At 39.7% G+C, this 27948-nt stretch overlaps 1 protein-coding gene across 1 annotated transcript in view; it reads left to right on the forward strand.

Moving 5' to 3' along the window:
* The window catches only part of scat (VPS54 subunit of GARP complex scat), a 253813-nt gene that overhangs the window by 185598 nt on the left and 40267 nt on the right, over positions 1 to 27948 (forward strand). The window contains exon 16 of the mRNA XM_067094594.1: positions 22357 to 22548. Within this exon, the coding sequence (XP_066950695.1) occupies positions 22357 to 22548 (192 nt within the window). The remainder of the gene's footprint in view (positions 1 to 22356; positions 22549 to 27948) is intronic.

Here is a 27948-nt window from a genome sequence, read left to right on the forward strand (position 1 = left end):
AAAATGTTTATCAAATGCAAATAGGAAATTAAGATTACTCTCGGGACCTGGTTTTAGAGCAAATGAAACCCCTGGTTTTAGAGCAAATGAAACCCCAAGATTTAAAACAGTCTGTTCTTCTGCAGGGAGGGGATGGTTAGAGAGGTTCAGCACATTATTGTGTATGCCAAGATTATTCCATAAGCCGTTCCTAATCAATCTTTTTAATTAGTTGCGCAAATTTCTGGAGTGGGACTCACTGTTTTCAACAGCACCTGATAGCACAAAATATGAAAGATATCTGTACATACCATCATTCCTGCACATGAGGCGAAGCGATGTGGCTAGCTCACTTATTTTTCTTCTGATCACATAGATGTCTTGGTGTGTGGCATGTATTTTGTCTTGGAGGAATGTGAGGATGGAGTCCGGAAATGGGTCTGATGCTGATGTCCAGCGCGTGAAGTTGTACATTTTGGGAGAAACTTGTTCCTGTAGGCATTCTTGTAGAAAATTTTTCTAATTCTTTCTCTTGTGTAACCCATGTACTAGTCGTTCGTACCGTCTAAAGATGTGCTTAACAGCTGGGTTGAAGCCGAAAATCTGGTGTAAACTGTGATGTTCCATAATGGGCAAAAATGAATGTCTTTTACTGTAATACCACAGTGTAATATGAATATAAGAAGGCCCATAAAACACTATTTGAACGTTATACCATATATTTCGAGCAATTCCTTCTGTGCCCCTGTGCACTGGTAAAATATGGACAGATGAAATGTTACAGGAGTATATTTACAAAGCATATGTAGGTGTGGCATTAAGTCTCCGATGGTATGCAGGTGACCGTTTCTCAAGAAGGAGGGAAAATAAACAATTCCCTCGTGGTTTTTGGCCTCATTAACTCTGTAACATTTCATCTGTCCATATTTTACCAGTGAACAGGGGCACAGAAGGAAGTGCTCGAAATATATGGTTGCAACATTCAAATAGTGTTTTATGGGCCGTCTTATATTCATATTACACTGTGGTATATATACAGTTAATGTCGAGCTCGGTTAATGGCGATCTGGTTTTATGGCGCATGTCTAGCGACAAAAATCGGCAATTTTCGGCACCGAAAATCGCCAATTTCCACTTATCGGCACCGATAATTGGGTATTGGTGCCAATACATAACTAACAGAGGCGGCGATAGCCCGAAAATCACCGAAAAAGCGCTGGCAATTGCCGATTTTCGATTAGTGGTGATTTTCAGTTATCATCACACGAACAGAACCTCCAATAACTGAGGATTGCCTGTATATATATATATATATATATATATATATATATATATATATATATATATATATATATATATATATATATATATATATATATATATATAATATATTATATATATACACACACACACACACACACACACAAAATAGAACTCTGGACCTCAACACTAATCTGTTTCAGAGGAAGTGTCGAGATGAGATTCAGTCGAGATCCGAATAAATTTTTTCCATATAATCTGTTCTTGACCACCAGTTATTACCCTAACCTTGCCTTTTTATACAAAACATTACACATAAATTACAATTAAATAAGTTCAGAGTTAAATAGCATACCGTATTAGATGCACTTTTTTTACTTTGAAACGTATACAGGCGGTCCCCGGTTTACGACGGGGTTCCGTTCTTGCGCGCGTCGTAACGAAAAAAGCCGGAACATCGTCGAAAATCGTCAAAAATCATAAGAAAACCTTACTTTTAATGCTCTTTTATTAGATGTAAACTGCATTTAGAGTTTTACATCAAAAACCTTCAAATTATGATTATTCTGCCATTTTAGCCATATTTCTTTCGGATCGGAATACGTCGTAACGGAACATGCATAGAAATAATTTCTGATGAATATATTTGTAACCTCAACGTCGTAAGTCGAACCGGTAAAGGGACTGCCTGTACTGTATAAAAAAACTGCCCTATGTCCAATGCGACTGTATTACCAATGGGAGACCAAGTGCCATAGGCTAGGCTAGGTACTCTGCTGTACTGGGTAGGCACAAAAATTGTTTTAATAAAAAACATTATTACAGTAAATTAATAAAATATTAAACATAACACAAATTGTGTCTGTTACACAAACTTACAAAATATTGCTTAACAATACGTTGGCAGCTTGCCTTTCAGCCATTTGCCATGAGCAGAGGTAAACAAACCACAGCGCCGCCCTGGTGGCCTATCACAGTAATACATTAACATTGTTTATGTAACAGTTGTATTTATGGTAAATTTCATAGAGTCTACTGTAATATTGTACGTATATTACTCTCACGATAAGGTACACAATCCTTTATCCGAAATCCTCAGGGCCAGATGTGTTTCGGCTCTTGGAATTTTTCGGATTTCGGGAATGTGGGGTCAGGAGCATAATCACACATCTAAATGAATGTGAGATAATTAAGATCATCAATAATTAAATAGTGGTATAATTAAGACCATATGTTCACTAACACATTTTTTCAACTAAAACATTCCGTAAAACGCAAAAATATCCATGACCAAAATAATAGTGTAATTCACTTGTGAATTTCAACAATAAGTAAGACAATAAAATACATTTCATCATATCGATCTTGGAGAGGGTTGTTATTTATTGTTACTAATGCCATCATCAGTTTGCAGTCATACATTTGAGGACGGTCCAGGAATAGGATTCGCAAGTGATGACACATCACTACGACAGACTGTTGTGGGATTTTTCATACCACTATATTAAAGTTAAAATTATTGTTCAATTCTTGTTTACATGAAATAATTATATAAAGCAAATTAGTGAGTAATGTTTGCAAGCTTCAGTCAAATAGTCACGATCATGGCAATGTTCAAGCTTTGTGCCGTACACAATTTGTGATTGAAATGTCCATAAATAGAACAGAAATAAGAAGTAGAGGGCTGTCATTGGCAAACAGCTCTCCATGGCAACCAACCAGCCAATCAGGTTTTTGCTGTTCAGTATTCTGTCTGAGAAAGAACATTTTACCCGTAAAGCTGATGATCCTGTAAGTGCGTGTTTTAAATACAATACACAGTTTTTAATAGTAAAGATGCATTACCTGCACTACACATTTTTAAAACATTATGAATACACACACAGTGTGTGCATATATGCTAATACGTATTGGTTTAAAGAGACTTAAATTAGCAGTATCTTTTCCTGAGAGAGAGAGAGAGAGAGAACCGATTTTCGGTTATCGCCGCCTCTGTGATGTATGTATTGGTGCCAATACCCAATTATTGGTGCTGATAAGTGGAAATCGGCGATTTTGGCGCCAATAATTGATGATTTTTGTCATAAGACAAGCACCATAAAACTGGATCGTCATTAACCAAGCCTCACGTTAACCAGGGACTGCCTGTATATAATATATATATATATATATATATATATATATATATATATATATATATATATATATATATATATATATATATATATATATATATATATATATATATATATATATATATTATATATATATATATATATATATATATATATATATATACATATATATATATATATATATATATTTATAATGGGGTTTCCATTCTTATATATATATATCGTAAGCGGAAAATCGCGGAAAATAAACCGAAAAAATCGTCAAAAATCCTAAGAAAACCTTTTTTTTAATGCTCTGGGTGTATTGAAAATGATGTAAACTGCATTTTTATTGAGTTTTTATCAAAAACCTCCAAATTTTGATTATTATTCTGCCATTTTGGAGCCGGGAAATATTTCTTCCGTCGGATCATTAATCGACGATCTCATATATATATATATATCATAATATATATGGAAATGATTTCTGATGATATATATATAAAAGCGTATATATAACCTCAGAACGTCATAATACATATATATATATATATATGTATACCCTGGGACTATATATATATATATATATATATATATATATATATATATATATATATATATATATATATATATATATATATATATATATATATATATATATATATACTCACATACACATATACACACACACATACAGTGAACCCCCATATTCGCGGGGGATACGTCCCACACCCCCCCACAAATAGCTAAAATCAGCAAATACTTAAAACCCCTCTAAAAACATTTAGAACTGCCCATTTTGATAGTTTAAACACAGAAAAACCCTGTAAAAATGCATATACAGTGAACCCCCGTACTCACGGGGGATGCGTCCCACACCCCCCGCGAATAGGTCAAATCCGCGAATGCTTAAAACCCCTCTAAAAACACTTAGAACTGCCCATATTGATAGCTTAAACCAAGAAGAACCCTGTAAAAATGCTTATACCTGAGTAATTTATTAGTTTTATCACAAAAAGTGCATTTATTCATGAAAATTATATGAAAATACAGTAATTAGTGAATATTTCTCAGTGAAAAATACCGCGAATGGGCGAATTTTCCACGAATAATGGCTAGATATGTTCCACAGAGAAACCCACGAATGCATGAGTCCGCGAATCATGAGAACGCTAATACGGGGGTTTTCTGTATATATATATATATATATATATATGTATATATATATATATATATATATATATATATATATATATATATATATATATATATATATATATATATATATATATATATATGTATATTATGTATGTATGTATGTATGTATGTATGTTTGTTTGTATGGTACAGCCAGTGTCTAAATCCAGACAATTTGTAAAGTGACTGAACTTTTCAGACAATGTGAATTGCCTATTTCACCCAGTCAGTTTAGAAATCAGCTAATGTTTATAGGCAATTTACAGAGTGACTAAAATTCTGATAGATTTTTTTGGCATATTGACCATTTAGGCCATTTACTGACATAAACAAACGAACAGTGTTCTTGGATAAAATTTTATTCTCTCAAATGATAAATAAAAGAATAAAATGTGACAGTAAGGTAAGACATTAAATCAGTTTTTATTTTTACATGTCAAACTAGAGTGACACCTGGTATTGCATTTGTGACCTTCTTTACAACATTTACAGTGATTTGTTTGACATAGTTTCTTACTCTTAGTACAATTGCACTTGCATAACCTTGGCCACCAAACCTAGATGACTACTGTACTGCCTGACGCAATACTATTTCCTTGTCTACACTCATGTCACCAATGCCATACAACTGCTGGGTACAAATAACAAACTGACTTCTACTGTACCATCCCTTAAGTATTCTTTCTCTCACAGCTATTTGATACATGTCATTTTCATTATGATCCAAAATTACACACATAACATGTCGGGATCACGTTTACCTCGACCAACCAGTAGGATGGGAATTGTCACATTATCTCCAGGATTATCAGGGGCATGATCTAAGCGACTACATTTCACCATGCTTGCAGCTTGGGCCAACTGACCAACAGCTACTCTTGACTATTGAAGTGCTATGTTTTCTTGTAGAACATGAAGACTTCCTGTGGGATTCTGGTCACAGGGTAAATTGTCTGGATGGCCAGAACCCTCGGATAAACCATCTCAATGAATAAAGTGTATGTCACTATCTGGATGATTGAAGTCCTCACAGTGGGTAAAGCACTCGGGTGAATCATCTGGATGAGCAGACCACGCAGGTAGATCATCTGGATGAAAAGAGGACTTGGGTGGATCATCTGGATGAACAGAGCATTCATGATCATTGGGATGAGTAATGTCCAAGGGAAAGTGTAAGCTCTGAGTAAATCATCTTCGGTAACCATTGTCTTCAAAACTTCCTCTGGAAGTGCAGCTGACCATAAACCTACTGTGGCCTCAACACCGAAGAGTGCTTTGTATGGGGATTCTTTAATCCCAGAATGGTAACTTTTGCTCTTTTGAAACTGCACAAACTTGAGACCCATTGGTCAGTCACTTGTATCATTATCACCGAGCCATGAAATTAGCATGTTTTTTATACCACAGTTGAGGCACTCAACTGATCCCTGAATCTGTTGTTGCCTTGGTTTACCATGGACCATTAACAAGTCAGGCCAAAGAAGTTTGAGTTCCGAAATGACTACTATTGTAAACTCTCTACCATTATCGCTTTGAAGAACTTGAGGTGATCCAAAGATTAGAAATATGTCAGTTAGTTGGAATGCAACCTCAGCAGCCCTTTTTGAAGTTCAGGGATGCAATATGCAATACTTTGTTAGGTGATCTTAATGCACCATTATCCACTTATACTTTCCTTTGGTACAAGACTGCATGTCAACAAGATCCACCTGAGCTCATGAGCCAAAGTCCTTTGACAAAACATCCTTGGTCATACATCTTTTCCGTTTCTTTTGACCTGAAAACAAAGATTTGAACAGTTGTAAAGTATCTCTAGTAACATTTGCTTATCTTAACAAAGCTTTCACCATATTGTCACTGCCGCCATGTCCCATAGTAATATGAGCACGTTTTATTATGTCAAACATATCCTCAATGTTCACAAAATAAACAGGTTCTTGAGTTCTGTCACTCCGTTTCTTGATCAACTTTTCAATGTCACCACACTGAAGAATTTCATAGGGTCCAAGGATGTAATACTGCTGATTTGATTTATTTTTACACACACACACACACACACACACACACACTCTCTCTCTCTCTCTCTCTCTCTCTCTCTCTCTCTCTCTCTCTCTCTCTCTCTCTCTCTCTCTCTCTCTCTCTCTCTGATAAACTACCAAGACATGATCACACAAAATTGCCTCAGAATATTAGTCACTTTGTAAATTGCCTCTAAACTTTAGCTGTTTTCTGTATTGACTGGGTGAACCAGGCAGTTCACATATTGTCTGCAAAGTTCAGTCACTTTACAAATTGTCTAGATTTAGACTTTGTAACATATATATATATATATATGTGTGTGTGTGTGTATGTATGTATGTGTATATACACATATATGTATATATATATATATATATATATATATATATATATATATATATATATATATATATATATATATATCTATATACACATATATAAATGGATGTGTGTATGTGTGCCAGCATAACTCTGAAATGCATTGAGCAATTTCAACTAAACTTGGTATACATATGACTTAGTATCTAGGAATCAGCACTGTGGGGGTAAAACATCACTAGCATTAAAGGGCACAAAAGGTGGTGGGAAGGGAAGGGCTTCTCTGAAATGGGGCTGGTTCTGCCCGTAGAGTTAGTAACTAATTGAACTTTACAAATTTATCATACCTAATTTCTGTATACATATGACTTACACTCTGGAAAAGAATACTGTGGGGGGGTATCAATGGCACCAAAGGGGAGAGAGAGAGAGAGAGAGAGAGAGGGGTGTTAGGGAAGAGAAAGAGGGAAATACAGAGAGAGAGAGAGAGAGATTTTATCAGTGTCATTCAGAGTTATCCCAGCAGTGCCAGGTTGGTCAGCTGGTATAAGTGTATATACTGTATATACAGTGCTCCCCCATCTTTACACGGGGATAGGTTCCAGAACCTACCCTGAAAATGCAAAAATCCCCTCTAACAATGCTTATAACTGTCAGATACCTTTTACCCCGTAAACTAAAATGCTCCCTCAGTTCTGTTCTTCGCTGACTGACTCAGCAGCTTGGACTGTTGTTGCTGTACTCAATACAGGGAATGGTGTTAGTATCTTCATGTTTTTTCCATTCAGACAGTGCAGAGACATTTGGAAGTTCTGGACATTCCTAAGCTTTTATTAACCCTCATTTTCCCATCCTTTGACCAAAGTGAATATGGTTTCTGATTCAAATCTTGCTATTCACAGCAACATTTTTTCTTCTGCAAAAACCTATCATCAGTTTTACAGCTTTACCTAGTCCCCTACATCTTGCATTCTGATTATCAGGCACAGCCTTATGAAGGGTGACTCTACATTGTGGTAGTGGCTGATGTGTAAATGGAAAAATCCCATCATTCATCCTCTTTTGATATTATAGATAGATTTCTTGGTTTAGTACTATACTATAAACAGGGCTCTAGTCCACCCTGGCCCTCAGTTCCCTGACTGACTTTATCTCTCCAAGGAACTTGGGTTGTGCTCTTGTTCTTTTTCAACAAGACCTTTCCCCACCCTCTCTACAGGCTTCATACAGATGGAAATAGTTTCCAACAGCATAATATTTTGTGCTTCCTCACCACATGCTATTCAAATGACTTCCATGTACTTCTTTCCAGCCCCCTTCACTCTTTTCTGCTATACATAGAGGTGGTCTTTGACCTTGGTAAGTTTTTCTCATGTTTTTAGCTAAGAATGTTATTATTTATTAAGCAGTTTGACCAAATCACTGAGCTAATTTATTAAGCTTTCACAAGGCTTGCCCAAATTTTTCTTTATTAATGAATAAACCTTTTGTTTATTAAATTACAACTTTTAAAAAATTCTACAATTAGGTTAATTGAAAGTAATACAGAATTGGATAAAATTTCTTTTGACTGCTTTCTTTTCAAAACTTTACATACATTGTTAACCCTTAAGGTAAGGTCTAAACATACAGGCAGTCCCAGTTGTCAGCGGTGGTTCCGTTCCCGACAGCTTGACGATAACCGAAAATTGCCGATAATAGAGCTTATTGGCGCCGATAACTGGGGATCAGTGCCAATAACAGGAGATCGGGGCTGAAAATCCAGTTATTGTCGCTAGACAAGCACCGTAAAACTGGATTGCTGATAACCAAGGCCGCCAATAACCAGGGACTGCATGTACATCAAGCATACCCCAAGACCAGACAAACTTTAAGGTTGGCCAATAAGAAAAAAACACATCAGTGGAAAGAGGAAGATATGCAAATGCGGCATTTGCTTAAAGTTTCATTAGATGTTTCTCAAAAGTTAGATGTGAGTCAGAAGTTACACCTAGAATAGTTAAAGCTTCAGACTCATTCAGCAAAGTTCCATCCACCTGAAGGGGAGGGTGCAGTGGGAAATCTGTGCAAGATCTGCTAATCAATAGTGTTTTTGTTTTACTGGAGTTCAGCCTCATACCCCACTGACGACAACATTCCCTGATCCGGTCCATGTCCCGATTGAGGCTGAGGGCAGCTTCATTTCTCATAAGTGGAGACTTTACTACACCCACAAGTGTTGCATCATCGGCATACTTAACAATCTTGTTTTCCAGGCCAACAATCATATCACTTTTATACACGGAAAATAACAGTGTTTCAAGGACACTACCCTGTGAACTCCAGACAAAATAGGTCTTGGTTCACCCATCCTCAGCAACTCACTGCTGTCTGCCTGTAAGGAAAACTTGAAGTAATCCTAAAAAATATCCACCCAATCTAAGATTCTGAAGTTTATAAATAAGTGCCTTGTGATTTACTAAATCAAAAGCAGCACTAAAATCTGTTTGAATTACTCTGCACTCAAAACCCCTATCAAGGCTCCCTTGCAAATGGCAAGTCAAGTCCAAAAGAGCATCACAGTTACCTAACTGGTGTATCAAAAGGAACAACATACACAGGTAATTTTGACTCCTCTTAGAATTTGGTCACTCTTGTTTGACTCATGGATATTTGATGAATGAATGGCCTATGTGATCTAATTCTTGCATGTATTGAGTGTAGAGTACACTAACAGTTAATATTTTATAAGTGAATGTCCACAATGTAATTAACCCTTAATGGATGGGAATCCTCATATGAGTATCTATAACAGGTTTTGGGTAATGGATGGGAATCCTCATATGAGCACAGTAATCATATTTTGTGCCATGCTGTTTGAATGAATTTAGCGGGAAAGATGTTCATAGCACTTCAGTGGGCCATAAGTGACTTAAGACAACTATTTAGCTCGGCACAGGAGAGACATCAATCAGTGTGCCTTGAGATGTCATAGGGGGATGTACTGCCTCTCTGCAGCTCCAGGACATCTTTTTGATTATTTGTTCATAAATATACCCAGGGATTACTGTTGGTTTTAGTTCTTATCTTTGATGATACTATGTCAGCTGTAATTGTAATTTTTCAAAGAAAAGTGCAAAGAAATATTAGAAAAAACATGCATACCTCACAGAAAGTTACTGCATCTCCCCATCTCAGTAAAATCTCGTAAATATTTTAAAACAAGTATACTGTACTCAGAATTTGTTACTGATTTTAGTTCTTATCGGTTATGATATTGTGTGAGCTGTAATTATAATTTTACAAAATTAGAAAAAACATGCATAACTTGGGAAAATTAACATATTTTTACAAGTGTCTTGTAAAAGAGGCCCCACAGGGTTGTAAATTGTCACTTTCAACTTCCCGTGGAAGGTAGGGAAAAATTTTTAGAATTTTTTTCTTACAGCATGTGCATTTGCATACCTTCCTCTCTCCATTGATATGTTTTTTTCCATAAACTGGCCAACCTTAAAGTTTGCCTGGTCTTGGGTAGTGCTTGATGTACAGGCAGTCATTGGTTATCAGTGGACTTGGTTATCAGTGATCCGGTTTTATGGCACTTGTCTAGCGACAATAAGTGGATTTTTGGGGCGATATGCACCGATCTTCAGTTATCGGCACCTATCTCCAGTTACTGGCACTGATCTCCAGTTATCAGCACCTATCTCCAGTTACTGGCACTGATCTCCAGTTATCAGCACTGATAAGTGCTATTATTGGCGATTTTCAGTTATCGTCATGCTGATAACTGGGACTGCCTGTATATTTAGCCCTTACCTTAAGGGTTAACAATGTATGTAAAGTTTTGAAAAGAAGACAGTTAAAGAAATTTTATCTAATTCCATATTGTTTTCAATTAACTTAATTGCAGAATTTTTTAAAAGTTGTAATTTAATAAACAAAAAGTTTATTCATTAATAAAGAAAAATTTGGGCAAGCCTTGTGAAAGCTTAATAAATTAGCTCAGTGATTTGGTTAAATTGCTTAATAAATAAATTAACATTCTCAGCTAAAAGTATGAGAAAAAACTTACCAAGGTCAAAGGCCACCCCTAAGTATAGCAGAGAAGAGGAGTGAAAGGGGCTGGAAAGAAGCATATGAAAGTCATTTGAATAGCATGTGGTGAGGAAGTACAAAATATTCTGTTGTTGGAAACTATTTCCATCTGTAGGAAGCCTGTAGAGAGGGTGGGGCAAGGTCTTGTTGAAAGAGAGATAAAGTCAGTTAGGGAACTGAGGGCCAGGGTGGACAAGAACCCTGTTTATAGTATAATACTAAACCAAGAAATCTAACTATAATATCAAAAGAGGATGAATGGTGGGACCTTTCCATTTACACAACAGCCACTACCACAATGTAGAGTCACCCTTCATAAGGCTGTGCCTGATAATCAGAATGCAAGATGAAGGGGACAAGGGAAAGCTGTAAAACTGATGATAGGTTTTTGCAGAAGAAATATGTTGCTGTGAATAGCAAGACTTGAATCAGAAACCATATTCACTTTGGCCAAAGGATGGGAAAATGGAGATTAATAAAACCTTAGGAATGTCCAGAAGTTCCAAGTATCTCTGCACTGTCTGAATGGAAAAAACATGAAGATACTAAGACTATTCCCTGTACTGAGCACAGCAACAACAGTCCAAGCTGCTGAGTCAGTCTGTGAAGAACAGAACTGAAGGAGTGTGATAGTCAGAGACAATGTGAACATGCCCAGTCAGGGCATCCCCATGAGTACCACAGGTCTTTGCAGGTATTTGGGTGAGGAACCCACTGAGGAAATGATCTGACAACAAAATAATAAAGAACACAAGATGTCATGAACACTCGGGGAGAGTTGATGCATGATGGAGACTGCATATTGTACTACAAGCAAAGAACTTCATTGCTGACAAAGAAATCTGATTTAGTTCTTCCACAGTGAAGAAGTGGTGTGCCATAATCCTGATTCCGTGATAACACATTGTCACAAAGGTGGGGAGCCTAAGAAGACTGGGTGCAGATTTGGAAACCAAGTCCCAGCAACTTTGCTCCTTGGACCAAACAGCCATTGCTTGGCATTCCAACAAGAATTGTATCTATGTGTTAGATGCTGGTTGAGGTATCAGGACCATCAGAAATATGGAAATAGTTGGAATTAAAGAATTTAAGCAGGTACTCTGGTACTATTGGGAGAAGGATCCTGACAAACATATTTGGGAGGCCACAAACTAGTATGAAGTGAACTGCAAGGGATAATGAACACAGACCACTGCAAATCCGCTTACCTTAGAAGAACCAAAAAACAATGGCAAAATCCATTCCTGTAAAGTGAAGTGTCAGTGCAAACCCTAGAAGGACCCTGTAACCTTTTTCCTGAATTATGGACTAACATTGATGGCAGGGGCACAAAACCACCTGCTTTGGAAGGCCAGGTCAGACTTCACCAACTAGTATTGTATGTTGAAATGCTGGTACACTGCCCTAAAGAACTAGCAAGCTCCTTTCCAACACCTCCATGGAAGCCAAGACCAGCAACATCCTGATATCCATGGAAACACAGGTCCAGAGAATAGGACAAGAAGCCATGGCAACCAGGTCCTGTGACAACCTGAGGGGCAGTCTACTGATTGGGGAATTGGCTCATGTAGGAAAAGGAATAGTAGGTACAGGCGTTGGACCCTCAGGTCCAGTCTTACAAGAAAGCAGTGTGCCCAATCCTGTGATGTCCGTCAAGGTACCAGGAGCATCTCTCAATGGCCACAATCAGAAACAAAACAAAAGAGCGACAAAACTCCCCCCTCACACACACATCCCCAAGTCCTTAGTAGCAAGGTGATGCATAATCCTTGAACAATCTCCAAGGTCCGTAAAGCAATTCTTCAAAGGATCCAGCATCAAGTGCCATTATCTTCACCAGATAAACATATTAGACATTGTTGCTGTTAATCTTGGAGAACCTCACCAGCTTGAAATATGTACCTCCTTACTCTTTCTGTCTCTCCTGCCCCCAGCCTGCTCCTTGTGGGACTAGGTTGGAAGGTTTGCTAATGTTGGATCTTAGACTCCTGCAAGCTCAGTTTGGAGAGCAAGGAGCTTTGCTTTGCTACCTGTGTGCTTAGGTTATTGAAGCATGATCATTACACCTTTGGCTTCAAGGTTCCTATAATTCTTAGGACTCTTGGTCTCTTACCTGGTCCTTTGCCTTGCCTTGCCTTCCAAGCCTTGACACAGAAAGTGAAGGATAAGAAGTCAGGTGGAGGGTTGGGCATGGTAGATGATAACAGAAGTGCAGAGGTAGAGTAGTGTGGAGTCCTTAGCCAAACCTTTGGAGGATAAATCTTAACTTTTCAGCAATTCTGTCTTTCATTTGTACAGCGGTACACTGGACTTATAAGTTCAATTTTTTTATGGCGTAGTCGCTTGTGTCATCCTCGAGGAGTTACCTTCCATGGTCTACCAGAGCTCGATGGTGATCAAACTAATATCAAAGAATTCTCTTCTAGTTGGTCTTTTTGACCAGGTATTGTGTCGTAGTGATTAACATAACACGTGATGGAGTATATAATGGACTGAGAGATATAAGGGCGCTTTCCCTTATCTTCAGCGAAGCTGAACCCAGTTTTTCCAACGTCAAAGAACTTGCAAGAAAGAGAAGTGACTATTGCGCATGCACATTTGCCCTCTTGTTTACAACCAGGCTGTTAAAGACCAAGGAGTCATTACTCTCCGTTGGTCAATAGCGAACGGTTTACGCCATTACCAATGCTCTGAAAAAATTAGACTTTTTTCTCCAATTTCATTATCGAGGATCATGGAAACATCAAAAATAGCAAGATAAGTGCTTAATATTAAGTTCCAGTTAAAAGTTTTAGTTTTAAACTTTTGGAATTGATAATTTGTGTGGGAAAGCCAGAACCTGGCTCGTTGATTGCTAGTTTCTTAAAGCAAAAATTGTTGTAAATTCTAACTAAATGTTTTAACTAAAAGAAATGTTCCACAGCGTATCATTAATATCGAGAACCTTTCAGATTATATGATGTCTACAATAATCTAGGCAGTAAGTGAGAATAATTTATACTAGATTAGTAGTGGATGATGTCTGTAGCCTATGTCCTAGGATTATGTATCCTTAAGTGGCCATGCTTAGACCAAGGACCATAGGATCAGATAATAACAATATCTGGGCAAAATAGATTGATAGCCCAACAATAAGGCTACATATTAGTATAACTTTTTCCTTTTATGTAAGCCTGTGCACTTAAGCATGATCTAAATAATCCAGGACTAGGCATTATCTTATATTAAGTGATAACTTTTTAAGAAACATCCTTTACGAAGCATCCCATGTTTGGACTAAATTGTTTGCCTAGACCATCTAACTCAGGACTAGATGGAATAGTAATCTGTGCTGGATGAGATGGTAACCTAGCCTTAAGGCTACATACTAAGGTAATTGAGTTTTATGTAACCCATACCCTTGGTGTGAATTAAATAATGAGGATTAAGCAGTAGCTAGATTAGAGTAATTTATAGCCTGGCTATAAGGTTACACATTAGTGAGTTATTGTTTTATATAGTAGACCAAATAGCTTAGGATTGGATATAAACAACAACCTGTGGTAGATAAAAACAGTAGACTAACTATAAGGTTACATATTAGTAAGTTTCTGTTTTTATATATAGCCTATATATTTAAGAGTAATCTATAACAACCTGGATTAGGCAGTATCCTATACTAGGCTAAGAAAGAACAAATAAGCCTAGGATTTTATATAAATAGTATCCTAGGCTCAATAAAATAACGTAGTTTTTACAACTTGGTAGCCTATACAGTATCCTTAAAGGTGATATAAACCTAGAACAGGCAGTAGCCTAACCAGATTAAGTAGGAACCCCATTTTAAGGAATATCCTACTATTAGCCTAAAACAGTGATGGCCACATATCAGATAAAAGAGCATTCTCAGCCACATAAACAGAAAACCAAATTATGAGAGGATTATCTTCTGTGTAGTTTATATCTTTAAATTTTAAATAAGCCTGGAATAGGGTAAGCGAGAATCTTCTAAGAAATCCTCTATTCTTAGCTTAGCGTAGATTATACTAGAAGCATTAACCCAGTAGCTTGGGTTAGTTAAACAAGTTAGTTCATAGCAGTTAGTCTGAATGGCATGACAATTAGATTTTAAAATTTCACATACAATTGCAAAAGGACTAATAGTGTACAAGTGATACAGCCATATACAGGTATGAAAACTAACCTAAACCTTAAAGGGTTTAAGTTAACATAAATATATATAATTAAATGTATTACAACTACACACTTGTAATCAAGTTAACCTGTAATATGGAAACTTTATGAGGAACTGCAGAAGTGTCCCTCATTTAAAAGCAATTAATACTAACTAGCTTCTAATAACAATGTATTTTATATCACTACAGGGCCACCATTAGGCAGGATCCTCAGTTCAAGTGTTTTTAGCTAATTGCTCGGTTCACTTTTTTGCCAGTGGGTATGGCCCATACCACCTGCCATGAACATAGTCCTTATAAAAAAACAAGGAAAATTTGCTTGGTCACCAGAAGGACGAAACAGCTTATTTTAAGCCATCTTGATGGGTCCTAGGGTTCAGTAGGGGTGAGGAAGAGAGAGATTATATCTGACAGAACTCCAGCAGCAGATATTTAAACTTTTCTCAGAACAACATGTATGTTTGGGCCAAAACCCAGTAACATCAGTCCCCAGTACCTCCCCAGGTTAACCCCGCGGATGAAGTAAATGAATCTTTACATCTGGTTGATATTCTTACTAAAGAATATGAAGTGGACATTGCCATTGAAATGGCCCTGCTGAACCCAGAAGGCTGAGGGACATAAATTTTAGCTAGCCATGGGAGAAACCTTCCAGAAGGAATTCTGTTCCCCATGCAGTGTGAATAGGATCTTTCCCCCAAAAGGGATACTAGGAGCCACCTAACTCCAACTGAAAAGACTACATTTATGAAGGGGTATGGTAACTTACCCAGGACTTCCGCCCCTTGAATAATAGGCAGTTATGGTTCAGTTGCTGAAGCTCAGTTAGATTATGCAAGCTCCCCAAAAAGGGATACACAGTTTGCAGCATTTGATCAGTTCCGTAAGGAAATTGAGTACCAGCAAAGATACCCTTGCCACAGAACGGCAATATATAAGGGACATGAAGCATGATTCCGAAAAGGAAAGTAAGTCGGTCATGTACACCCCATAGTGTAAAAGTACTACATCCTGCAACCAAAAAGTAAGTGTGGATACAAATGCTGCTCAAACAAGGTCTAATGTTAGAATTCCGACTGGAAACAACAAAGTGGTCAGTTTGGAATATTGTACAGAAATTCAGATCAAAACATAATAGGGACCCCACTATTCACCCCTGATGATACTGATAATCCTTGGCAAGATGCCTCAATGTGCATTTTCTCTCCAATGGCAAGTATGTAATTAATGAGAGAAAAACTATGATTGAAATTGTACATGCAGAATTTAGAAACAGGGCAGCATTCCCTAATACAGAATGTCATCTAGTACATCTTCACCACATGGAGAAACCACTAGTAGAAACAGTTTTCTTACCTGTGCCCATAGCATTAAAAGCTATAGAAACCACCCTTTACCAGGTCAACGAAAAATGGATCTCTACTTCCATTTTGAATAAGACCCAAGTGCTCACCAAGTAGTCCCCACCTCCTGTCCCTTCACTTTAAAAATTATTAATCATGTGAAGACAGATTTTCAGAATTTGTAGTGAATAAAAACAAGAGACAATGGCAGAATTAAAACCATCTGCCACGGCCATCCCAGTTTTGGGGAATTCCACTTTTGAAAGGAAAAAGCTCCCTTTAGATATAGCTGCACAGCAGTTTGGGACCCCTATGAGAAGACTCGCAGAGGGGACAGTCCCATCAGAATTTTATGCTAGGCTCTGACTCCTTAGTATTATAACCTCTACCACCTTGCTGGAAGTTGCCACCAAAAGGCTTCCAAAAGATTTCAGGATAATTTTTGCTGTTGAGGCCAAAAGTCTTATGAGAATCAAATGGGAAGCACTCTGTGACTTCCTAGAATGGTGCATAAAAGTGCTAATGGAAGCATTGGAGGGTTCCATCAAATCACTCTCCAATGTCACTCTATTATTACATTCTATACCCTTCTGTAAGGACCTTTTGGAGGAGTCTGTTGTGGCTCAGCTCAGCGAGCATGCCAGCCAACAGAATTGTACAGTGTACACCGTCCAGGGAAGGGGGAATTGAGGAAACGAACCCAAAATTTACCTTTACTCAACCCCAAAAAAGGCTTGCTTTGATCAAAAATCATATAAGCCTTCAGTCACCCCCAAAAGTTCTCATCAAAAAATAGGTAGGTGGTCTGAAGGGACAACAACAACAGCAACAGCAAGGACATCCTTTTTCACAAGGTCCAAAAACCATCTTATAGAGGGGAAAAAGAAAAAGCAACACCTGGAATGTCTATCAAAGGCAAAGGCAGAGGAGACAGTGGAAGTTTTGTGTCGGGGGACAGCATTATAAATATGTGCATAAAGGCCCTGTTAATGGGGCCCATAGAGAAGCGTGTATATTTGCCACCAGGTACGTCTCTTCAGTGTCCTCAAAAAGGATTCCTCCAAAAGAAGAGTGATCTCCAACCAATCAACATTGAACAAGCACATTGTTTACCAAAAGTTTCAGATAACTACCATTGCCCAAGTTTGTTAAATCATTCCAAAAGGGACTTGGACAGTTTCTATAGATCTGGAAGATGCATACTGGCATGTCCCTATCACCGTTCCCTTCCGCCCCTTCCTAAGGTTCTGGATAGGGAGAGATACGTACAGATTCAAAGTCATGCCCTTTGGGCTAAACATTGCCTAAAGAATATTTTACAAAATCAGGAGTGGTATTCATTCGAGAACTCAAACAAAAAGGAATACAACTAATAGCCTACCTAGACTACTGGTTGATCTGGGGGCCCAAAAGAAAAGAGTGCTTGAAAAACCTAAGAGCAAAGGTCAACAGACTACAGTCAAAAGGTTTTATAATAAATTGGAAGAAATCCCACCTGACGCCCAGCAGACACTTACAGTGGCTGGGACTGTGTTCGGATACTCTTCACAGCCTGTTGTCTCTCCCCATCATACTCAAAACAGAATAAGACAAGTCCTTATCCTTGCACAGCCCAGAGTTTCCAGATAGCAATTAGAACGTATGATGGGCCTGTTGCAGTTCGCATCAGTAATAGATCCAGCACTTACATTGCAACTAAAAATGTGAACAAATTCTGGTTATTGCATGCAAGAAAAAGGATGTGAGACTGACCTCATCAAAAGATAAAAAAAGTTGGGGAGATACTTTGGCCTTGGATTTGGGAGGAATCTTTGGCGAAACAGGTCACCCTGACTCATCCGTCTGTATGAGTGACAATACACGCAGATGCCTCATTGACAGGTTGGGAGGACACTGGGAGGGTCGTCAGGTGGCAGGGAGTTGATCAGCTTCTGTGAGGAATTCTTATATCAATTTCTTGGAGCTGATGGCTGTCTTTTTGTCTCTCAAAAAACAAACTTCTAGAAGAGAGAGACAACATGACTAAAATGTCTTGCATCAAGAGGTTGGGATCATGTTCATCTCCTCTCAATATGATAACACTAGTCATCATTCGGATGGTACAAGCAAGGAAGTGGAACCTGTCTGCAATTCACCTTGCAGGGGTTCTCATTGTAATAGCAGACTCTCTATCAAGGAAAATGACAGCCTCAGCAGAGTGGGTGTTGGACAACCACTCTTTTCAAACAATAATCAACATGCTTCCACAACCGGAAGTGGACTTGTTTGCCACATACGAGAATCACAAACTCCTAATATATGTGTCTCCAAACCTGGACAGTCAAGCAACAGCAAGAGATGACTCCCTAGAGACTGGAACAAGAGGAGGATGATATCTTTTCCCTCCATTGTCCCAGATTTTGAAGGTTTTGAGCAAACTTCTAACCTTCAAAATTAACCAAACAGGCATTGGTTCCTATTACTTCAACAACGGACGAAAAGATCAATTCCACTATCGTCCGCTGTTCTATCCCAGACAGTAGGAGGGAAGGTCATTTACGCATCCTCCTTTCTGAGCCAAGACCTTCATGTATGGATTTTTTAAATATCATGAAAATTACTCACCCAACATTGCTGGGTACCTAGTGCAAAAATTACGGACAACATCTATCCGGCAATACTGTACCAGTCCGTATGGAAGATATGGTTAGATTATATCCATACTGAGAGCCCAGTTGAGTTTTATATAGAAACACTTTTTATTTTTTTATATCCCTTTTGAAGACAAACACCTTGTGGTTACAACAGTCATGGCATACAAGGCTGCATTAACAGAACCCTTGCTTTATGGATTTGGGATTGGCTCCAATATAGAATTTGTCACTTCCCTTCTGCCATCTTTTGCTCTACAAAGGCCCGCTCCTGAAAGGCTTCCAATTACTTGGTCCCTGAACAAGGTGCATAAACTTCTATCAACCCCTCAATTCAGTGAACCCAGTACAACCACAACGCACATGCAACAAAAGGCAACCTTCTTGATTGCATTAGCATCTGTAACTCATATTCGTGAACTGGGCTCTCTTAGAGAGGGACGATGTATCATGCAAACAGCTGACCATCAATTATTATTGTCCCCTGGCCCATCATTCCTGGCCAAGAATGAGGATCCTTTAAAAAGGAAATCTATTCTTATAAGAAAACTCAATTTAACAGACAAGACATTATGCCTGGTTCAAGCACTTATGGTGTACCTAGAAGTATAGCAAACATACCAGAGGGTCCTATGTTTCTACACCGAGCACAAACTAACCACTCTTCTTACAAGAGCTGAAAATGATTGTAGTGTGTCTCATTAAAAAAGCAAATCCACACTCCTTTCCTAGGTCACATGATATTAGGAAAGTAAGTACATCGTTGGTCTTCTTCAGAAATGTCTCTTTTGAAGAAGTTTCCGAATGTGCAGGGTGGTCATCAGGGGGACACACACAAAAAATAAAATTGCCACGTGCTTGAACAAATTCGACTACACTGTGTATCAGTAGGTGGCATGGTTAGTCCTAACCCCTAGGTGCTACAGCCGAAAACCAGGGTCTTATTGATGGTGAGTATGCTAACTATCACGAGGAGAAGGGCAACAGTTCTGCAAACAAATCCAGCATGCTTAGGTAAGCCACTGTAGAACTCCATCCTACAATGTAAGTTCGTGTAAGTTTCTTGTTCCTTAGTACCAAAACTTGAAGAGTATTTGGAATAGAGAATGGGACTTGAAATTTGTGGCTTGACCTCGTACCAGAAATATTTTTTCCTTTAGGGTGTTGGGATTAAAAATTGAGAGCTTAAGCCTTTTTCGTCAACTGTCAATTTCTTTGTAAAGCTCCTTAAGGACGAAACAAGTGACTACACTATCAAAAAACAGGTTTTGATGTAGGAAAAACCTATTTTTGGTAGTTGCTGTTGAGTCCTTAAAACCCTCCCACTTCTCTGACGAAAAGGCATGGGATTTGGGCAAGGGATCATCCTGCATTGACCAACAGAGAGTAATGGTTCCTTGGTCTTTAAAAGCCGAGTTGTAAACAAGGGGGCAGACATGTATGCGCAATAGTCACTTCTCTTTCTTGCAGGTTCTTTGACATTGGAAAAACTGGGTTCAGCTTTGCTGAAGGTAAGGGAAAGTACCCTCTTACCTTTGAGTCCATTATATATTCCATCACGTGTTATAATGTAATCATTGTGACACAATACCTGGCCAAAAAGACCAACTAGAAGAGAATTCTTTGTTATTAGTTTGGTCACTATGGAGCTCTGGTAGACCATGGAAGGTAACTCCTTGAGGACACAACAGCGACTACCAAAAATAGGTTTTTCCTACGTCAAAACTTGTTTTTTACTTACTAGATGAAGTTTAAGTAGAGAGCTACACAGAAAACTGCTTAATCAGTCTGGGATGGAGTTTCATTTACTGTCAACCTGAAAGAGGTTTCTTGGTACGAAGTCCAGGAAGGGCATTGTTGATATTCTTTTAAGACTTCATTACCTTGCACCTCACTTTCACTTTAAGGAAATCTCTCCACATCCTCAAGTGGCAGTTGGAAAAGTACAGCACCACCGTTAACTCTCGCCACCTTTTATACTTGTTCTCATTCAGACCTACTTGGGGGAAGGAAGTATTCACTTGTTTACCTCCCTTCATATTTTGTTGTTGCCTTATAAGGTTTTGGCTCTTCTGTTACAGCTTTGACTCTCCAGTCAGGCTTAAAAAATGAGAGAGGTCTCCTTGCACTCTTTGGACTTTGCAGGAGTTTTCTCTGTAATCCTGTAACCTTCTTAAGTTGAACTCCAAGAATAGATAATTTCTCATGATTCCTTTCACACTGCCTTACAACTACCAAACCCCATTGAGGTTTGAGGGGAGTTCACAGTCCCACTGTTAAGAAGTATCTGATAGAATTAATGGCATTACATGCTTGATGTTTCTACCCTGGCACTTCTGTCGGTTCATGGTACCCATACCAGTTCTTACCTGTATTGTCTGAACAAAAAGCATATGTGGCACTTCTCCTTCTGACCTGTGTCCTTTGAATGGATTTTAGTGTTTTGTGAAGGAAAGGCATGGATCCTGATTAACAGAGTTTGTCCCTCTTTCTACAAGAGAACACCCACAGACCCATTCTCCCTGGCCATAAGTGGTGGTTGCTCATGTGTTGTGTAGTTTTCCATGCTCGTTTTGAACAAGTTTGCATCTCAATCAAGGTACATGGTTGGGCTTTGGTTAGCAAAGAGAAACCTTAGATACCAAGTCTCTCCCCCTCCTTTGTAAACAGTCTAGAGATTTAGATCTGACTCTATGTTCCCTCCATCTCCTTCTTTAGCAAAGGGGTGGGGGAGTGCTGTCATGCCTCCTTGAGTAATGATATTGTTACCTACCGATGTTGCTTCCCATTTTCTAATATTCGCTAGCAGGAAAGACAGGGTTCCTGGGACCTCTTTTTGAGGAGTGTTTGATGTGGTGGAGTAATCTCTGGCATAGGGCCCTGCCAGCCTCTGCATTCTTATGCCAAGCTGTATAGAAGTCACAGGAGTCAGTCTTCTTGTCCTAACATACATAACCTGGAATCTTACATTTCCAGGAGGGTGCTTGATATCTCACCAGTCTTTCAAGCAGACAAGGCATGATCATACCTCATGCAGTTTTGACTATATTTACTGTAATTTATTAAACACTCATTCTGGTGTCTACTATGTAATGGGGAGTAAATAATAAAGTGAAGGTTTGTGGTAATGGAACATAAAATGTTAATATTATTTTTTATAATATTTTTGTATTTAAGATATTTCACCTGATTTCTTCTTATTTTATAAAATATTTATTTACATTTTTGTACCCCATAATTTCAGGTGACTCGAGAATACAAAGAACATGGGAAAGCCATAGAGGATAAAATTGTTGGAGTGATGAGTGATACTTTAGAGCGACAGTTAGCATCATGGGAAGCTCGTTCCCCAGTGCCTTCGCCAGCCTTTAATGGAATTTTGAAGGCGGCCTCTAAGTTGCATGAAGCTGTATCAGGTGTCTTGCCCCCTCAACAGGTATTTTTTCTCTTTATCTAAATTTACACATACATTGGACTTATAATTTCAGTTTTTAACCTATTAGATGAAATTTAAATAAACTACATAGAAAACTGCTAATTTTTTAATGTCATCCTAAAATAGCATTGTTTTAGATTACTCCAAATTCTGCAATATTCACAAGTTTCATATAACAACTTACTAAGTAATTACATAGCTAATGTATCTACCTCGCTCAGCAACTTTTTTAATTTAGTGGTACAACTTCTTTTGTTTGCATGTGGGTGACCCCCTACCCACCAGGGGAAGTAGGAACACTTGGCAGCAATTGACTAATTTGTTTCTGCTAGTCATTATGTAAACATCGCACCATTTGCAGCAGCTTTTTTTCGTATTAACCTGTAGTTCATTCGTGTTTGGTGAAGTACAATTGTGTTGTTTTGGCTGCACTTATGCTAGACAGTGCTTAGGCAATTTATTTTTTGCAGTTTTTACTAGTTTTCAGTGAATTATTGAATTGTCAGAATTCTAGTATTAGCTACTGTGCCAACTTAGGCTGCAAGTCAAGACTTACTAAAGCTTGTTACATTCCTCATATGATCTGTGCTAAGTATAGGGGCCAAGAATGTAATGTTCATAAACATTTAAAGAGAGAGATAGAAAGAGGAAAGCCACTTTTAAAGCTGAAAAATGCTTCTATAGTTTAGAGACTAGCCTACACCAAAAGCTAGTTTAGAGGTTAGCTCTGTTACTCTCCCTTCTACTCCTATTACTGCTGTACTTACCTTCCTACTAGACAATCTTCTCCCTTGCCTGGCTCCCATGCTTCCAATCCTAATTCCATCGCCAGTCTTTCTAGATTTGATAAAAAGCTTAATCTAGTGGTAAGTACTGTTGCTAATTTGAAGACTCTTAAATGGTTATAGAGAAAGTGTTTGCAGAGAAAGTGCAAAGTGATAGTGCAGTGCAAGTGGAAGAGGTGGCTACCCGTCCTGTCAGTTCTAGACCGAGGTCCCTGTCCTGCTCCCTCAAACCTGGGAGAAGACATACCAAACTCCAAAGGAGGCCGATGGAGTGCCATGGAAAGTCCAGGGGAGGCCAATGGGGCTTGCCCATGGGTAGTTGCCCCCTCAGCTACACCTGTTGTCCACTCCTAGGTGTCGGCAGACCGCCACTGGAAAGGCTTGTCCAAGGAGTGCAAGCGAAAGAATCACTATCCTTCCCGTCGGTTCACCTAGGCCAAGGTCCTGTTCCCCCAAACCCGGGAGAAGACATACCAAATTCCAAAGGAGGCCCATGGAGTGCCATGGGTAGTTGCCTATTATAACTGGAAAGTCTTGTCCAAGGAGATACTTCCGTTGTCCTCCAGCTCTTCAGATGGCTACGGGGTGGACAAGAAATGCCACAAACGTTATGTGGACTCTTCCTGGCCCCTTAAGTACCCTTCTGAAGACCATGGCCGGTGTCCAGACACTCTGTCTGTCAGTGGTATAAGCAGACCACAAGAAGTTCCAGACCATTTTGTAGTTTCTCCTTGGTCCCTTCTGTTCCTGTCCCTGTCCATCAGCGCCCACCTGTGCCTCCTTGGAACAGTCAGGAGACCATCTCACCAAAGCGCCCTGCACCCGCTGCCAAGTGCCCGGCGCCTGCTCCTGAGTGCTTGTGACCCGATCCTGAGCACCAGGTGGTGCCCGCTCCTACACCCTGGCACCCCCACCTGAGAACCCAGCACCCCACCTGAGCACCCAGCGCCTGCTCCTGAGTGCCCAGCGCCCGCTCCTGAGTGCCCAGCGCCTGCTCTTGAGTGGCCAGTGGCACCAACTCCTGGGCCCCCATCGCCTTTTTTCGTCATATTATGTTATAAGTTTTATTATGATAAATTATTCTGTTTCTTATAAAAGCAACAGTTTGCCCAGATTATGTACTTGCTTATGAAAGCTCCTTCTGCTTGAGGATGACCACCTGTCTCCTTTTTCCTCAGTAGAGGAGATTCCTCAGTAGAGGAGATTCACACAGAGCCTGCTTCTCCTTCAGTACACTGCCCTGCTGGGGTATTTAATGGCGAATTTTCCTCCCTTTTTTCACGGCAGCTACTCCTTCTTTGCCTGCGTCGATGTTCTTAATAAGGAACCAGCTGGATGACAGGACACACCTCCCCAAGATGGTCCTTTCTTCCTCCTCTAATAAGTCTTTTAAGGAATAGAAGGTTGGCTCTCGGCCAAAAGAGAGCAGAGTAAAGTGTCTTAAGCTTTTCCTCTTTCTCGTCTTGTATGCAAGAGGTACTTGTCCCACGTGACCAGGGTAGGCTCCCTCTTTGGGAGTCGCTGCCTCCTCCCAAGGGGTTTTCTCTGGTTTTATTGGTACATCTTGTCGATCTGTTTTTTCATTGGCCAAAATAATGTTTATGTCCACAGAATTGAATCATCTGGTTAAGGACATACTCAAAGTATTTGAAATCTTCAGTGTCCTTGGTTGGGTTGTGGGTGCATTGTCTAAGAAAATTGAGGATCATCTAGATCTCGCTTCAAGAAAGACATAACATTGAACTTACAGAAGAATACGACTCAAGACTTGCTGACATGGTCATCTAGGCGTCCCACGGACTCTTTTTTTCAAGCTAGGCTACCTCTCTCCTCCAGCAACAGCCTTTTTTGTGGAGGGAGATCACTGACGCCATTCAGGTCCCTCGCAGTGTCCACTTTTCACCAAAAGCCATCAAGAAGAGAAGAGCACTTCCAAACCACATAGGAAGTGAGACAGAAGTCTGTCATGTGCCTGCAAGAGCCAGCCTACTAGAGTTTTGGGAGAGGTGGCTGATAAGAGGAGTGGAACCCTGGATTATCAGTGTTTTAAAGGAGGGCTGTGTCATTCCATTCTTGAAGAGCCCCTCTCCCCTCCAGTCACCCCCATCTCATTTACAGCTTAACTCAGTAGGCTCCGAGCTGAGAGACATTCAGCCCTATGGGAGGAAGTCTCTTCCCTCATACAGAAAGGGCCACAGAAGAGCTTCAGGACACCAGCTTGGAAGGATGTTTACAATCATCTTGTGGTACCATAGGCATCGGGGTTGGAGACCAGTCCTCGATGTAAGCGCCCTCATTCACTTTGTATTGAAGACAAAGTTCAAGATGGAGACAAGCCACTCAGTCCTTGCATCCATTCACCAGGGCAACTGGATGGTAACCTTAGATATGCAAGATTCTTACTTTCATATTCCCATTCATTCAAGTTCCAGAAAGCATCTGAGGTTTGTCTTCCAAGACAATATTTACCAGTTTTGGACTCTTTGCTTTGGTCTTTCAATAGCCCCTCAAGTGTTCCCTTGAGTCTCAAGAAATCTTTTATCTGGGGATGACACTAAACTCTCAGGCTTTTTCGGTTTTTCTGTCCCCCAAGAGGATATCTAACTGCTTTCAAACAGTCTGGGAGTTTTCTAACCCTATTGTCTTGTTCAGCTCAACAGTGGATGAGTCTGTTGGGGACTCTGACTTCGTTGGAAATGTTCTTCAGACTGGGCAGATTGCAAGAAGGCACAGCCAGATATGAGAGTATTTCAGTTTTACCTGAAGGCCAGCTGGAACAAGAATACACATCCAGACAGTCATGTTTTTCCGATTACCCCGGAGATAAAATCTGACCTGCAGTGGTGGCTATCATATGAAAGGCTGTTGAAAGGGAAGTCCCTTCATTCTCTGAACCCCAACCCAGACTTCTTTTCCGACACCTTGGACATAGGTTGAGGAGTCCTGCTAAACAATCAAGAGGTCTTAGGGACATGGACTCCAGAACAACATGACTTACATATCAATGTAAGAGAGCTGAAGGCAGTTCAGCTTGGCCTTCAGAATTTTATGCACCGAGTCCGCAACAAGACAGTCGTGGTGTGAGCGGATGAGACCACGGCCTTAGCTTACATCAGCATTCCTTCCCTTTCTGTCAAGCCGCAAGAGAATTATTGCTGTGAGCAGACCAAAATGAGTTACTCTTATCACTCGCTTTATCCAATAAAAGTTGAATATGGTGGCAGGCCAGCTGAGCCCTCAAAGCTGGTCCTTCCCACCAAGTGGACCCAGGATCCCCTAGTATATCTAGACCTGTGGAAGTTGCAGGGGAAGTCAATGAGAGACCTGTTTGCCACATCCAGAAACCATTGTCTTCCTCTGTTTTACTTGCCAGCCCCAGTTCCTCTTACATGGACCATGGACGCCATGTTACAGGATCGGTTGAATCTGGGCCTTTATGCCTTCTCACCCTTCAGCATGATTAGGGAAGTATTGAACAAGTTTGAAACACACCACAATGCAACCTTGACCCCCTCATACCCCCATTTTGGCCTCTGAGGGAGTGGTTCCCAGACCTCTTACATCTTTTGGTGGACTACCCAAGACTGCTTCCCCAAAAAAGTATTGCTTACTCAGACAACCCCCACTTCATAAGACACCACCAGGGGTTGCCCACTCTTACTCTGACAGGCTCCAGTCTGTCTTTAAGCTGGTCAGAGTGGAGGGTTTTTCAAGAGAAGCTTCAGAGGCTGTTGCAAAGTGCAGAAAGAAGTCTTCTAACCTCGTCTATCACGCCAAGTGGTCAGTCCTCTGACGGTGATGCCACAAACACAATGTCTCATCTTCTGAGGCCAATTTGACACAAATTGCAAATTTTATCTTTTTTCTGAGGAATACCAAGAACTTGTCTTTCTCTAGCATTAAAGGCTATCAGGCAATGCTTGGCTCCATTTTCAAGCATAGAGACCTGGATCTCTCATTGATCTCTGACATTAAAAAGACCTGGTAAAATCGTTTGATACGATGGAACATGGAAGAGACAACATTTTGGTCTTGTGGAATCTGGATGTGGTCCTGAAATGGCTGATGGGCCCATCTTTTGAGCCCCTTCGCTCCGCTTCTCTTCGGATCTTATGTGTAAAACACTCATCCTCTTTGCCTTAGCTACAGCTCAGCGCATCAGTGAAATGCAGACTATTGACAAAAGAGTGAGTTTTTTCTCAATGGGATGCCATTTGCCCCTTCACCTTAGGCTTTCTGGCCAAGAACAAGGACCTGTCCAAGCCCTGGCCTCGCTCATCACTGTGAAGAACTTAATGGAATTTCTTAGTTAAGGGGAAGAAGAGAGTACTGTGTCCAGTCAGAGCATTGAGGTACTACCAGAATAGGACATAAAACATCAGGAACCCATCTAGTAATCTTTTGTCTTCATTAAAGAACCCATCTCATCCTGTATCAAAGAATGCCTTGTCATTCTTCCTAAGAGATTTAGTTAAAAAAAAGCACATTCCCAGATCCAGGGGGACATTTTACCAAACTTTAAAAGTGAGAGCGCACGATATCAGAGCGGTGTTTACTTCCTTGGCTTTTAGACATATGTCTTTAACCTCCATTATTCAGCCTACCTACTAGAGGT

This window comes from Macrobrachium rosenbergii, chromosome 51, assembly GCF_040412425.1.
Source record: "Macrobrachium rosenbergii isolate ZJJX-2024 chromosome 51, ASM4041242v1, whole genome shotgun sequence".
In the NCBI taxonomy this organism is placed as follows: Eukaryota; Metazoa; Arthropoda; class Malacostraca; order Decapoda; family Palaemonidae; genus Macrobrachium; species Macrobrachium rosenbergii.